A 15,328-nucleotide genomic window follows, 5' to 3' on the forward strand; every position below is an offset into this window, starting at 1 on the left:
GTTGGGAAACCGAGGTCAGATGCAGGGAGCAGCAGAGCTTGGGCGTCTGCCCTTCTCTGGGAGCCCCAGAAGCCCCAGAGACAAAAGTGGGGCAGGCAGAGAGGAGCTTCCGCAGGTTGACTGAGGCCAGTCAGCAGCTCCCGCCGGAGCCTGGACTAACCCAGCCCTGGGTGACGCCCACAGAAAGCCCTTCGTCCAGGCCACCCACATCCAGATTCCAGCAGTGGTTGCTGACAAGGCGTGGGAGGCCACCGAGCCCCACTGGAGTGTGAACTGGCATCTCAGGGAGGCCGGGGGATATCTGGGAACCGGCTCCAGCTGGCATGATCTCCCGACCACAGCCCTCACCAGCTCTGCTCCCCTTCAGCCTGGCACGAGAAGCCCCTCAGTCTTGCCCTCTACCCTCATCCTTGCCCCCTCCCTGGTCATCAGTGAGGAGTGCCAACATGGGGAGCCTGAGGGGAGAGCCGGACCCTGGGCTGTGCCTGCATGTGCAGAGGCGAGAGAGCCAGCCCCAGCTGCCCATGGCCTGTCTACCGGCACAGCAGCCACAGCTCCCCAGGCCACATCTGTGCCTCCCTCTGCCAGGCAGCCTGGCTTGGTGGTGGTGGTGGGGCGCTTCCCAGGGAGTCACATGTCCCCGTGCTCAGAGGCTGAGGCGTCAGGCCCTGCCCCTGGACCTAGCATCCAGCTGCTCAGGCCCAGAGCAAGCATGAGGCCAGGCCCTGGTGTGGGCGTAGCCCACGCCTGCCACTGCCCGGGGGGCCCTGTGAGTCATTCCTGCCAGGGGGTTGGCATCACAGGGACACAACCCTTAACCACTGAAAGGCTGGGCTAATGCCGAGGGCCCCCAACACGGTGTCACGGCAGGCCTCTTGCCCCGCTGGGCACCGTGACCCTGGGAGGGTGCAGCGGGAGGTGGAGGCAGACACAATGGGCCTGGCCTGACGTTTCTCTCCCGTGCTTCACCCAAAAGGCTCAGCCCTCCTGTCCCAGCCAGAGACAGGAGGGCGTCACCATCACCAGGTGGGCTCAGCACAGGCATGGTGGTCTGTCTCCCCTGACTTTGGCCTCCAGCCTCCTCACCAGCCTCCCTGACTCCTCTCTAAGTCACTGCATCCCAGACAGAGGATGGCTGCCAGCTCATGGTTTCACCCCCAACTCCCCAGTCCCAGACACCCCAGGCACTCAGAGCCACGCTGTGGCCCATGGGCTGTCAGGAGGATACTGGAGCCCCTGTGGCAGGGCTGCACTGACGTTGCGGCAGGTGGCAGGCTGGGCGGTGGGTGACAGGGCCACGTGAGCCTCCTGCCCGTGAGCTCTGAAGCTGGCCTGAGGCCTGTTGGTCTTGGATGGCCCAGAGGGAAGCCACGGGCACCTGGGGTGGGCATGAAAGAGCTCTTTCATGGGCCACTGGGTAGAGATGCCGGAGACGCCAGGCAGGCAGCAGCACCTAATCATGAAATGGTAACAGGGAGGGTGGGGGTGGGTGGGGGTCTTCACAGCCATCCTGAGCAGGGCCAGGTGGCCAGGATGCCTGGGACCCCAGACCTCTGGGGGAACAAGGTAAGGGCCCCAGCAACACAGGCCTGTCTGTGGAGTGGGCTCCGCAGGAGATACCCACTCCTGTAAGGTTCCTCCACGGGAGGAATTCAGGAGGGTCTTGCAGAGTCCAATGGGGTTAGGGGGGTGGGTGAGGGTCTGCTAGGCTCTGAGGGGGAGGTGGTGGAGAGGAGGGCTCCCACCTGCCAGGGAAGCTCAGCCTGGGAGTGGGTCTCAGACCTACTACGTAAGAAGAAGGACCTCACCCTGGGCTGCAGTCCCCGAGGGCTTCCTGGAAAAGGGAGCCTGAGTCTTTGCTCAGCATGGCTAGGGTACAGGGAAGAGTGAGGGCCCCGACCTCACACGCCTGCCCTTGCAGGAGACCAACACTGGCTGAGCCTCTCATACGTACATGGGGAAACCAGGGCAGGCAGGGCCCACTTGCCAGGGAAACTGAGGCCCAAATGATGTGGGGCTCACCCAGGGCCCCCCAGCAGCTGCTGGTTGAGCCGGAAAGTGGAGCCTCCACCTGGCGTGGATGAGCCAGGTGTCAGGCAGGGTCTTCCGAAGGAGAGGAGATGGAGGCGAGGGGCCTAGGACTGGTAGGGCTTAAAGACCATCTTACCCACAGATGGGTGGGGGCCACATGGGGTAGCCCCCCAAGTTACCCGCAGGGACCTGGCCTGGCCCACGGGAGGTCAGGACGAGGGTGCTGCCCTCTGCCAAGCTAGGCAGCCGGGCAGAAACTGCCTCATGTCTGACCCCAGCCACCTGGGCCCCGGGCCCAGCCACTGGTGGGTGGGGTGCTGCCGTTCCCTGAAGCAGCCTAGCTGTCCCTCCCGGAGGGCTCTGGCCAGCCCAGGTGGGTGGGGGACTTAGAGGGCTGATTCAGAGCCCCCACCTCCATACAGTTCTCCCTGCATCTACCAGGTGCGGGGTCTCCAGCCATGGGGGGTTTGGACCCCGGGACTCCCCAACTATAGACAGTTAGGGTGCCTGCCACTGCCCAGAGCTAAGGCCCTAAGGCCCCAAGGAGGGAGGCAGCTATGGGGAGGAGGGAGCAGCCCCGGAGAAGGAATCTGGAAGCACCAGCTCCCATGGGGTGGGGCTGCCTTGGTCACTCACTGGGGCTCTGGAAGGGCAGGTGTGAATGGTCCCCCGTGCTGGCCCCTCCGATCGATGGTGGTCCCCAGGTGCTGTGTTAGGGGGGATGCTGGGGCCACATCCAGGTCCAGGGGAAAGTGTGTGGGGATCCATTAGTGATGTCTGTCGGGGCAGGGGTCTGAGTGTCCAGGAGGGCTCTGCCAGGTGCCCTGTCTGGTGCAGGATGAGGCTCTGGCCACGCCCACTGCAGCCCCTCCAGGGGTCCCAACTGTCCATCCTCACCCAGGCAGCTCCCTGGTCCCACCAGCGCAGTCTCCCCCACACAAGGGGGCACAGTTGGGCTGCTGCGGGGGTGGGGGCTCAGCAGGGGTGTCCCCTCTCCACTCCCCGTTTTCCTCCCCCATCCTCTTCCTCCCATCCTGCCCTCCCGGCCCAGCCTCTGCTCTCCTGCTCCTGCTGATCCTGCCCGCAGGGGCCTGGCCTGGCCTGGGGCCGCCCTGCTGGCTGTGTATGCACTGCAGCTGCCCACCCTGGCCCCTGGCTGCCCCCAGCCCGCACGCCCACACGCCCTCATGAGCTACGGGGATGAGTGGGTGGGACTGCCCCACGTGCGGCCCACCATCGACATCTCGATCCTCAAAGGTGAGTGTTCCTGGAGAGGCGGCCCCACTGCCCCCAGCCCCGCAGGGACACTCTGCAATGAGGGGCATGGGAAGAGAGGCAGGAGAGCAGGGCGACGGCCCAAGGCTAGCTCTGGGAAGGCTGGGCCCCAGGGGGGCACACAAGGGCCTGCTCTCTGCTCCCCATAGCCACCTCCTCCTGTGGGAACAGGGTGCCCTGGGGAAGGGGCTGTGGATTGGGGGAGATGGTAGGGGGGTGGGGGTGGGGTGGCAGGCGGGGCTGAGTTTTCCTTCAATCCTGCTCCCCCACCCCAAGGGGAGGTGGGAAGGGGGTCTGGGAGCAGCGCCCCCTTTGAGAGGCAAGACAGGCTGAGCTCTAAGAGGGAGGCACCCTGAAGGCTGGACAGAGGCCACACTGAGGTTGGATTTGGTTACCAACTTCCCAGGCCTCTCCTCCTTCAAAACCCAGTTCAGACACTTCCTCTGGCAGCTACTGGACCCCCATCGTCCCTGCCGTCCCAGTCATCCCCATGTGACCATCTGCACAGGCCTCAGAACTGCCAGGACCTCAGGGTGTGGCTGCTTTCTCATTGCCCCGTGGAGGGCGGGTTAGCGCCCCCCTGACAGATGAGACTGAGGCTCACAGAGGTGAGGTCACTTGCAAGGCCGTGTGGCCAGAGAATCTGACCCTTGAAACCTTGACCAGGGGCTTCCCCTTACCCGCACGCCCTCACAGGTGAGAAGGGTGAAGCGGGGGTCAGAGGCCGCTCCAGCAGGAGCAGGAAGGAGGGCCCGCCCGGCTCCCGGGGCCTCCTCCGTGGCCACAAGGGCCAGAAGGGGCAGGTGGGGCCGCCGGGCACCCTGTGCCAGCGTGCCTACGTGGCCTTCTCGGTGGGCTGGCGAGAGGGGCTGCACAGCACTGATGACCTCCAGGCTGTGCCCTTCGACACAGAGCTGGTGGACCTGGACGGTGCCTTCGACCTGGCCTCCGGCCCCTTCCTCTGTGCCGTGCCCGGCGTTTACTTCCTGAGCCTCAACGTGCACACCGGGAATTACAAGGAGACGTACCTGCGCATCACGTGCAACTGGTGGGCCGCAGCTGTGCTGTATGCGCAGCCCAGTGAGCGCAGCAGGGTGCAGACACAGAGCCTGCTGCTGGCGCTGGCCGTGGGTGACGCTGTCTGGGTGCGCATGTTCCAGAGGGAAGGCAACAACGCCATCTACAGCGAGCGCGGTGACCTCTACATCACCTTCAGCGGCCAGCTGGTCAAGCCGGACGCTGAGCTCTAGCAGCCCCCACGCCACATCCAGCCCTCAACGGCAGTCATTCCCGTAGCCCCGCAGCCCAGGACTGATGCCAGCTGAGATGGAGCACCAACTGCATGCAGACGCTGAGCTGAGCACAGGGCTGTGGCAGGAGCAGGACAGACCCGGGCCTGCCCTGCTGGAGATGACACAGACGAAGGTTTCACACCAAGACATTCAGGAAGCAGGCCCTTGTTTCGGGCATGTGGTGGGTGGGGGATGGGGGGGGCCGGAGCACCTCCACACACGATGGAGTTTGCTCCCCTGGTCGAGCTACTTTGCATATAAAGGTTGTGCCAGGAACCACTGCCATGGAGAGCTTTACAAAGCACCTATTGGGTGCCGGGCTGGTTGCTAGGGAGGCTGCAGGGTAGGGGAGGAAGGGGGTCAAGTGCAGATGCCGGCCCTCGTGGAGCCAACGCTAGCAGGAAGCATGATGGATTCCAGGGTGTTCGAGGGCAGCAGAGGCCACAAGACAGGATGAAATGGAGCAGGTTAGGGTGCTGGCCTGGCCGGGACGGGTCTCGTCCTTGGTGAACACACCACCAGCCCTGGTGGGCTGATTTTCTGGGGCTCAGCATCCCCTTGTCTGTCTGGAATGGGCTGGAAGGGGGAGGAAGCTCATACCTGGATGTGCACCTGAGCCCGGGGAGCCCCAGACCCCCACGGTGTCACCTCCTACTTAGGTGTGCTGATGCTGGGCCTGGCGGCAACGGGAAGTGACCAGGCTGGCTTCGTTCCTGTGGACGGGTGTGGGTGGACTTTGGCCATGCTCACTCCACAGGAAGCCCCTGTCCACCCCATGGTCGGAGCCATCAGGCTACCCCACCCTCGAGTCCACTCTGAATCTTTCCTTTCCTGCCACATGTCCTCCGGCCACTCTGGGACCTTCTGTCCAACCCCTGTGGCCCCATCACCTGCCGCCTCCCCTCTCGCCCTCCCCTGGCATCCCCTCCTGCAGCTGCTCCCTTCCGAATGAGGATTCTGGGCCAGTGAGGCTGCTGGGGCCCTGGCAAGAGCAGCGTCTGGAATCACCAGAGCCTGGCGAGCTGGCTGAGGTCCCGGGCCATGCAGAGGTGGCTGGAGCTGCAGGCTGGCTGGGCTGAGCAGGTCAGGGCCTTCCAGGTGCTGGACAGGCATGGGGTTTTCCACCTCAGAGTCTTGGGCCCACAGAATGCCGGCCTGGCTGATCCTGTCTCCTCATCACGTCCTACCCCTGCCCCCACTCCTTCCCACCAGGAGCCCAAAGCATCCTGAGATGGATCTGACTGGCTGGGGGCCCCACATCCACCGGGCCCTGGCAGATCCTCTCCAGACCATCATCGGCTGATGGGGGCGGTGGGGAGGGGTGGGGCCACTCATCCTTTTCACAAACAGGCACCTCCTTGTCCCCAGGGAGGGGACACAGCTGGGATCACAGTGACCCTCCCCTGCCACCACAGAACTCAGTTATCCCTCAGGAGCATCAACCCTGAGTGAGGCTGGAGCCAGGAATGTCCCACACCCACCCGTGAACAGCAGAGCCCACCCTCCCAAACACACAGGCCAGGCCAGGCCACATCCTTGACAGGTGGGGAAACTGAGGCCTGGCAAGGGGGTGTAGATCCCCAAGCCTGTGTGGGCTGGGAGCTGGTCCCCTCCGTGGACTGGGCTCTCTCCCCTAGTATGGCCTGGGATAGTGGGGGAGGCAGGAAATGGGCCCCCACTGGGGAGAGGCTACTGGGACTCCCTGTCTGCAGGGGGAGGGGGCTTTTTGTTTTAACACCTTTATTGGAGTATAATTGCTTTACAATGGTGTGTTAGTTTCTGCTGTATAACAAAGTGAATCAGCTATACATATACATATATCCCCATATCTCCTCCCTCTTGCATCTCTCTCCCACCCTTCCTATCCCACCCCTCTAGGGGGCCACAAAGCACCAAGCTGATCTCCCTGTGCTATGCGGCTGCTTCCCACTAGCTATCTATTTTACATTTGGTAGTGTATATATGTCCATGCCACTCTCTCACTTTGTCCCAGCTTACCCTTCCCCCTCCCTGTGTCCTCAAATCCATTCTCTACGTCTGCGTCTTTACTCCTATCCTGCCCCTAGGTTCTTCAGAACCTTTTTTTTTTTTTTTTAGATTCTATATATATGTGTTAGCATACGGTATTTGTTTTTCTCTTTCTGACTTACTTCACTCTGTATGAGTGGATGTAGGTCCATCCACCTCACTATAAATAACTCAATTTCGTTTCTTTTTATGGCTGAGTAATATCCATTGTATATATGTGCCACATCTTCTTTATCCATTCATCTGTGGATGGACACTTAGGTTGCTTCCATGTCCTGGCTATTGTAAATAGAGCTGCAATGAACATTGTGGTACATGACTCTTTTTGAATTATGGTTTTCTCAGGGTATATGCCCAGTAGTGGGATTGCTGGGTCATATGGTAGTTCTATTTTTAGTTTTGTAAGGAACCTCCATACTGTTCTCCATAGTGGCTGTATCAATTTACATTCCCACCAACAGTGCAAGAGGGTTCCCTTTTCTCCACACCCTCTCCAGCATTTATTGTTTGTAGATTTTTTGATGATGGCCATTCTGACTGGCGTGAGGTGATACCTCATTGTAGTTCTGATTTGCATTTCTCTAATGATTAGTGATGTTGAGCATCCTTTCATGTGTTTGTTGGCAATCTGTATATCTTCTTTGGAGAAATGTCTATTTAGGTCTTCTGCCCATTTTTGGATTGGGTTTTTTGTTTTTTTGATATTGAGCTGCATGAGCTGCTTGTAAATTTTGGAGATGAATCCTTTGTCTGTTGCTTCATTTGCAAATATTTTCTCCCATTCTGAGGGTTGTCTTTTCGTCTTGTTTATGGTTTCCTTTGCCGTGCAAAGGGTTTTAAGTTTCATTAGGTCCCATTTGTTTATTTTTGTTTTTATTTCCATTTCTCTTGGAGGTGGGTCAAAAATGATCTTGCTGTGATTTATGTCATAGAGTGTTCTGCCTATGTTTTCCTCTAAGAGTTTTATAGTGTCTGGCCTTACATTTAGGTCTTTAATCCATTTTGAGTTTATTTTTGTGTATGGTGTTAGGGAGTGTTCCAATTTCATTCTTTTACATGTAGCTGTCCCGTTTTCCCAGCACCACTTATTGAAGAGGCTGTCTTTTCTCCATTGTATATTCTTGCCTCCTTTATCAAAAATAAGGTGACCATGTGTGCGTGGGTTTATCTCTGGGCTTTCTATCCTGTTCCATTGATCTATATTTCTGTTTTTGTGCCAGTACCGTACTGTCATGATTACTGTAGCTTTGTAGTATTGTCTGAAATCCGGGAGCCTGATTCCTCCAGCTCCATTTTTCTTTCTCAAGATTGCTTTGGCTATTTGGGGTCTTTTGTGTTTCCATACAAATTGTGAAATTTTTTGTTCTGGTTCTGTGAAAAATGCCATTGGTAGTTTGACAGGGATTGCATTGGATCTGTAGATTGCTTTCGGTAGTATAGTCATTTTCACAATGTTGATTTTTCCAATCCAAGAACATGGTATATCTCTCCATCTGTTTGTATCATCTTTAGTTTCTTTCATCAGAGTCTTATAGTTTTCTGCATACAGATCTTTTGTCTTCTTAGGTAGGTTTATTCCTAGATATTTTATTCTTTTTGTTGCAATGGTAAATGGGAGTGTTTCCTTAATTTCTCTTTCAGATTTTTCATCATTAGTGTATAGGAATGCAAGAGATTTCTGGGCATTAATTTTGTATCCTGCTACTTTACCTAATTCACTGATTAGCTCTAGTAGTTTTCTGGTAGCATCTTTAGGATTCTCTATGTATAGTATCATGTCGTCTGCAAACAGTGACAGCTTTACTTCTTCTTTTCTGACTTGGATTCCTTTTATTTCTTTTTCTTCTCAGATTGCTGTGGGTAAAACTTCCAAAACTATGTTGAATAATAGTGGTGAGAGTGGATACCCTTGTCTTGTTCCTGATCTTAGAGGAAATGGTTTCAGTTTTTCACCATTGAGAACGATGTTGGCTGTGGGTTTGTCATATATAGCCTTTATTATGTTGAGGTAAGTTGGGAGAGGGCTTTCAGTCAGCAGCCCACCCCAGGGCCTGGGCCTGCAGCCTCCCTTGAGGGCTGTGACAGTCCCCCCGAGGCTGGATCTCGGCCAGCTCTGGACCAGGATAGGGGCTCCTGGCGTCCCAGGTATGAGACCCTCGCATCCCACGTGCAGGCCCTACAGCCCCATGAGGAAGCTGAGACTCAGAGGCGTGGGTCCCTGAGCTCAGGCCTGGGCAGGGCAGGCCTGTGACTCCAGACCCCAAGCACAGGCAGGGGTCTGTACCACAAGATGCACAGCATCAGGGTCTCAAAGGGATTCCTGCCCCCAGGAGCCCCAAGGCCCGACTAGGCCCAGCCGTGGCACATGGCAGGTGGCAGCAAGACTCTGGGGGGCTTGTTACAGCCAAGGGGTCGGGGGTTGGAGTAGGACATTCTGACTGGTGAGGCCCTGGCCCCACTAGAGACTGGAGGGTGCTGGGTGGGACCTCGGGAAGCCAGAGGAAAGGCCGGGACCCCTCTCCCCCATCCACATCCTGGGACCTGGCCCCTCCCGGGATGCTGAGTTGGGCTGAGAAGCCTCAGGCTGCACTTTGGCCCTTTGGCCTGTGTCCTTTTATGGCTGGAATAGCTGGACACGCCCAAGGTGCTTGGCAACCATCAGGGCATCAGGAGCCACTTCAGAGCGCTAATGGGGGCCGTGGTGGCTGGGAAGGTTCCACTGTAGAGATAAAGGTGCCCGAACAGGAGTGCGGGGGGTTGGAAGGACCCCAGTGTCCCTCTCTCCTCCCAGGTCCTGGACTCCCCTGCCACCCTGACAGGGACCCAGACCCACTGCATGCTGCAGGCCAACCTGGCCGGGCGGGGCCAGGAGAGCAGCCCCTGTCCAGCAGCTTCAGACAAAGCCTGGGCTCTTTCTGGCTCCTTGTGTGGCCTCAGCTCCCCTGTCCGGTATCAGGGTGCAGAGCCCTCCATGCTGCACTGGGCCCTGAGGGTGCAGGGCCGGGGTGGGCATTCCCGTGAAGGCTTCAGACCCCATGGCTGCTCGGCCTCCCTCTCACTCACTCTGTCCACGGTGCCTGGAAGGGAGGTGCTGGGGCAGCTTGGCTGAGCCTCCCGGGACAGACCTTGCTCCCAGCTGGTGACCCAAGAGAGCAGAGCAGGTCAGGCCAGAGGGTGTCTGACCAACTCCAAATCCAAGGCCACCCCCCATGCTCAGAGAGCCAGGGGCAGGGTGGGGGCTCCCCTTAGTGTGGCCGAGAACCCCTCGGAGGCAGCCGGCCAGAGCCTCAGAGCACAGGGATGTGCCAGGGGACACTGTGGGTGGGTCCAGGGCAAGGCGGCGGAGCCTGCATGCCCCCAGACCAGGTTTATTTAAAAACAGCGACTGAGAACAGGGTAGGATAAGGTGAAGTTGTTATCTCTGCAAAGTGATGAGCGGCCCGAGACTCAGAAATCCACATGCCCAGGCTGCCGCCCTGACCGCTTAGGAGATGAGAAGGGAAATGGCCCCAGTCAGAGCAGCAGCCTCTAGGCACCCTCTGCGGGGCCTCGGTGGAATCAGGACTGGCCTGCTGCAGGAGAAGAAAGCTGGAAAAGACTAGAATACAGGGCAGCCTGAGAGATGGATCCTGCGGGAGCCAGTTTCCCATATCAGTTTATCCATTTGGTGGAATTCCAACAAAATACCCATTTTTAAAACTTGGGTGAAATTCATATACCATAAAATCTACCATTTTTAAGTGAACAATACAGTGGCATTTAGTACATTCACAACGTCGTGCAACCCACATCTCTATCTGGTTCCAGAACGTTTTCATCACCCCACAGAAATCCCGAACCCGCGAGCTGGCACTCCCCGCCCCCGCCCCCAGCACCTGCTTTCTGTCTATGGATTTGCCGCTTCTGGACATTTTGTGTAAGTGGAATCACAAACTCTGTGGCCTCTCGTGTCCATCCGTGTTGTAGTGTGTGCTGGCACCTCACCCCTTGCCATGGCTGAGGGGTACCCCGCTGTGCGGATGGACCACGGTTTGCCTGTTCACCTGTTGATAAACTTTCAGGCTGTTCCCACCGTTTGGCTATTGTTTGTGCTATGGTGAACACCTGCGTGTAACACCCATTTTCTAACTTTGTGAAGTAGTGTTGAAGGGCGCTTGGAGGAATGGGTGGGCAGGAGCCAGCTCAGTTCTGTGTGCTCTCTCGGACATGGAAACAGATTTGGAAGATACGGTGATGGGTGCAATGACCACCAGGCAGACAACAGGAACCCCCAGAGGCCAGTCACCCAGGGGACAAGAGCCCGAGGTACAAGCGGGGTTGGGATGAGGGGGCGTTTGCGTTCAAGGGTCACCTCATGGACTAAAGCAGATATCAGTGAAGTAAAGAGTTGGCAGCAATACAACCATTAAAAATATGTGGGACACACACAACACACAACAGCCAAAAAGTGGGAACATCCAGGTTATCTATCGATGATGAACCAATAAAGTGTTGTTGGTCCCTCCATACACATTTTATGGAGTGTGTATTGTACCACAACTAAAAAATACGTGGGAATATTTAGCTAATTTCTGGATGGGAAAGACATATTTTTTTTTAAAAAAGGAGGAATTTCCCAAGCAGAAGAGGGATAGGTTTGATTTTGTAAAAATAGAAAATATTGTTCTACATCAGTCCTGAAGCCAAAACTCACGACGCTAGGAAGTGCTCCTGCCTTGGGGAGAGCAAGGGTGGGGTTCCTGCCTTCTAATGAGCCCCCAGATGGACGGAGAAATCTTGAGAGGACAGGAGATTCATCCGTGAAGGAAGGAGTGCTCCTTCTATACCGACCACCAAGGGCATCGCGTCCAGATATTGTTTCCAAGCTGCCTGATCACCACCATCATCTGTGTCCGTCAGGGAACCCGTGGGCCAGGCCTCGTGGGCCCCAGCAGGGTGGCTCCAGAGGACACATGGGCAGACAGGTCCACTGTCCAGAGGGCCGAGAAGGCCGCAGCCGTGGGTCAGGAGAAGGAAACCCAGCAGCGCAGCTCAGGGGAGCCTGGGTCCCCTCCCCTTTGCATCAACAGCTTCCAGATCCTGCCTGGTCCCAGGCACCCCTCAGCATGGCCCCTGGAGGGAGAGTGAGACCCGGGCTCCAGTGTGGGGAGAGGTCGGGGGACCCTGGAAGCTGACCCTCATCCTAGGGCGGCCCTCTCAGGCCTGATGACCACAAGGGCACAGACCCCTACGGACCAGGCCACCTTTCAGGTGCACAGCAATGGAAGCCTGGCAGCGTGTGGGAAGGGGGAGGGGAGAGGGTGGGCACTCTGTCCCCAGAACGGCTGCTGCCTTCGGCTGCAGGAGGGCCGTGGGTCTCCTTGTCCTGAGAGCCCCATCCCCCACCCGCCAGGTGGTAAAACTACCCACCCACCACTCTGCAAAACATCCTTTAATTAAACCCTCCTCAAACTGCCCAAACGGAGGGGACACCTGTTTCCTGGGGGGCGGGGGGTGGGTGGGACAATTGGGGGCGCGGGGAGCCACTCAGGGTGGGAGCAGAAGGGAATCATGGCCAGTCCCCACTGCCCAGCGGTCAGGTTCCTCCATCTGGAGAGCCGGCCCCTGTGGATGGCACCAGGAGGACCATGCCCCTCCCCCTACTGGGGTGCCCCAGTGCCTACACCCACAGGCCCAGCGCCCTATACCCCGCAGCCACGGTCAGCTGTCTGTGCAGATGTCACGGAAGAGAGTGGCTGAGAAAGGGCCTCAACCCCCTCCCCAGAGGCAGGGGCCAGGGGAGAGAGGTTTGCTCGGGCAGAGACACTGCTGCCCCCAGTGTGGGGACCCACGCAGATGGAGCCCCCAGACCCCCATCAGTGCAGATACAACAAATGCATAGCTGTCACCACCATGTCCAGATATGCAGCCTGAGGGAGTGGGGAGGGGGTGGGCCTGGGACAGGGAGGAGCAAGGGCCCTGGAGAGGGGTGAGAGCTCGGGGAGGGAAAGATGGAGACGGTGACCCCAGTCAGGCTCCCGGACAGTCACTGGACCTTCAAGGTAAGGACCCCAACTGGACAGAGCCGCCATCACTCAATTATCAATCAATTATCACATCAATCACTCAGTTATTCATTCAGCAAACACACTTCAGGTTCATGGTGGCCAGACCAGCCCTCAGGAGCCAGGATAGCATGGGCCAGTCTGTACAGGACAGCAGCGGAGGGGAGGCAGCACTTTAGGGCTGGGATCCCCCATCAGCCAGGATGGAGGGGGGTCATGGACCCAGCAGTCTCTCCAGGTCCTCAGCCCACCCAGTCCTTGAAGTCCAGGGTTCTGCTGGGGCCCTGACAGGTGACCAGCCAAGACCCTATTCTCAACGTCGATCACCTCCCTGACACCCCCAAAGGGTGTCCCAGCTCTCAGCCCCCAGATTCCTGTGGGAAGTTCTTCCTGGTGTCTACCCATGGTCTGCCCTCCTCCTGTCCCAAAATGCCCAAGAGGGTGGGCCCTTCCTGACACTTCCTTGGGGCCCTACCCAGGGCACCCCTCACTCAGCTCTCAGGGTGGGCCAGCCTTGGTCTCCCTCACTGTGGGGCTACAATACCGGCTCTGCCTGTGGGGGCTGCACCTCCGTCACCCACCCCTCCCACCCTGCACCCCCCCTGCCTGGCAAACAGCTCCCGCCATCCCGATCCCAGAGGAAGCCTCACCCTGCCCCGCAGGCCGGATTTCCTGAGTAAGGTCACTCTGGGAGCCACTGGAGCCCAGTGGCCAATAAAACCCATCGATGCGGAGAGAGAGACAGTAAAGCAGGTCACCCCCCGAGGGCATTTGCTCTCCCCGCCCCCTGCCCCACTCAGGGCCTGTGGACCCGGGACCTGCAAGCAGTGTGGTGGCGGCTCTGTGGTCCCCGCAGCTGTGCCCAGCCTGTGCTGGGTGCGGAGGGCAGTGGCCAGTCCAGGCTGCATCCCCAGGCCCACCGTGCCATGTCCACGGCTCCCTGGGCTCACATTTCTCCTGGAACACTCCTGTCCCCGCTTCCCTACAGGCTCTCAGCAGTGCCTAGTCCTCACTTCCTCCCATTCAGTGTCCCACCATGGCCAGTCCTGGTCACCAGCTCCCACCCAGACCCAGGGTCCATGGGCTGCCTGGAATCAGCTCCTCCACTCACTGGGTCCATCAGGCTCTGGGCACACACACAGGCACACACGTGTCTACACATGCACATGCATACACACCCACACGTTCACACATATATACACACAGCCACATGCACGCACAGAGGCACATACACACACACACTCACACACAGGCACACATGCACACACACTCACGCCCCTCACACCCCTCACAGGCAGGACTGGTCAGGTTGCTGCTGGTGTCTGCAGTCCCCACACGGGCACTCTTGGCTGGCGCTACCCTGGGGAGGGAGATCAAGATGCCAAATCAATTGGGAGAAATTGACCTGGGCAGATATTTCTGAGCCATCTGCTTGCTCCCCCAAATTATTCTGAGTGGATGCACTTTGCATCCGAACCCAGGGGTGGTGGGAAGTGGTTGGTTGAACGAACCTGTTTCTCCCAGGCACCCATCCCTCCCTGGGATGCTGGTCCCCCTAGGGCCGGGCGGGGGTGGCTTTGGTCACCCCCACCCCCAAGATGGAGCCCAGGAGTGGCAGAGACAGCCTGGGGCTCAGGAGGCGGCCGCGTTCCCACTTGACCAGGGACGGGGGCAGGGGCCCCAAACGAGCCACCCACTCCCGGCACCCACCAGCCACGGAAGAATCAGATGCATCCCCTGCATCCTCCGGGGCCGAATCCTAACCCTGCCACCCCCAGGAGGCGGGCCGGGACAGCCCCAGCCCTGGCGTTCCTTTTAGCTGGCTTGTGTACACTTTCCCCTGCCTTATCATCTAAGCGTACCACTGCCCACTTCCAGCTGGGTGTTTGCCTACCCCCATCCAGCCGAGTATGATCCACTTGCTCTGATTTGCACTGGCTTCAATCGGCTCCAGGGACAATATTTGCTCTGGGAAAGAGTCAAACATTTATTCTCTAATTTATTCAGGAAGCGGTTGTCAAACACAAGCGCCCTCATTATGTGATCTCGTTTTCAGGGCTTGGCCTCTGTCTGGGGTCTGTGCTGAGGCCCAGGTAGCGCTGACCCAGGCTTTCCCCTGCCCAGCACGGCTCTGCCTGCTCCCCGCACCCTCCTGGTGTCGGCATCCTGCTCTGGGACAACTAAGGGCAACTGAGTTGGGGGCGGCACTGGGCAGGGCTGTCTCAGATGGGGGCTTGCGGGTAAGTGACCCCCACATTCTGGCTTTTCTCCTTCCAGCCTCGCAAAGAGGCCCAAGCACCAGGGAGCCCAAGGCCTTTCCCAGTGAGGCTGCCAGGGCATCTTCTCTGGGACCCGTTTTCGCGCCTGGGGGGTGGGAGGAGCGCATTTCTCGGGGGTGGAGAGGACAGGAAGCCGAATTCCTCCAGGGTCTGGCATCTGCGTACGCCCCACTCGGCCTGGCCTCTCCAGTCTGCTGTTTGCCTTGGGAGGCCGCTCTCCCCACTGCTGTCTGGCTATTTCTCCTCTTCTGCTCCAGTCCCCCTCCTTCTCCGGGAAGGAAAGCAGAAAAGGTGGCAGTGGGTTCCTGTACCCTCACCTGCCCCCGCTCCACACACCCAGGACGGCCTCTCCCGGGTTCCCCTCCCGCGGCCTCCACGC

At 58.4% G+C, this 15,328-nt stretch overlaps 1 protein-coding gene across 1 annotated transcript; it reads left to right on the plus strand.

Moving 5' to 3' along the window:
• The first annotated feature begins 2,080 nt into the window (after nt 1-2,080).
• C1QTNF8 (C1q and TNF related 8) lies at nt 2,081-4,556 on the plus strand. Its single transcript, XM_089895412.1, is given in 4 exon segments — nt 2,081-2,144; nt 3,083-3,214; nt 3,217-3,288; nt 4,003-4,556. Coding segments are annotated over 4 exon segments (822 nt in total).
• Nucleotides 4,557-15,328: the final 10,772 nt, after the last annotated feature.

The sequence above is a fragment of the Delphinapterus leucas genome, chromosome 15, assembly GCF_059928025.1.
Source record: "Delphinapterus leucas isolate spDelLeu-1000000601 "Yukka" chromosome 15, BTC_Dleu_Yukka2, whole genome shotgun sequence".
Taxonomy (NCBI): domain Eukaryota; kingdom Metazoa; phylum Chordata; class Mammalia; order Artiodactyla; family Monodontidae; genus Delphinapterus; species Delphinapterus leucas.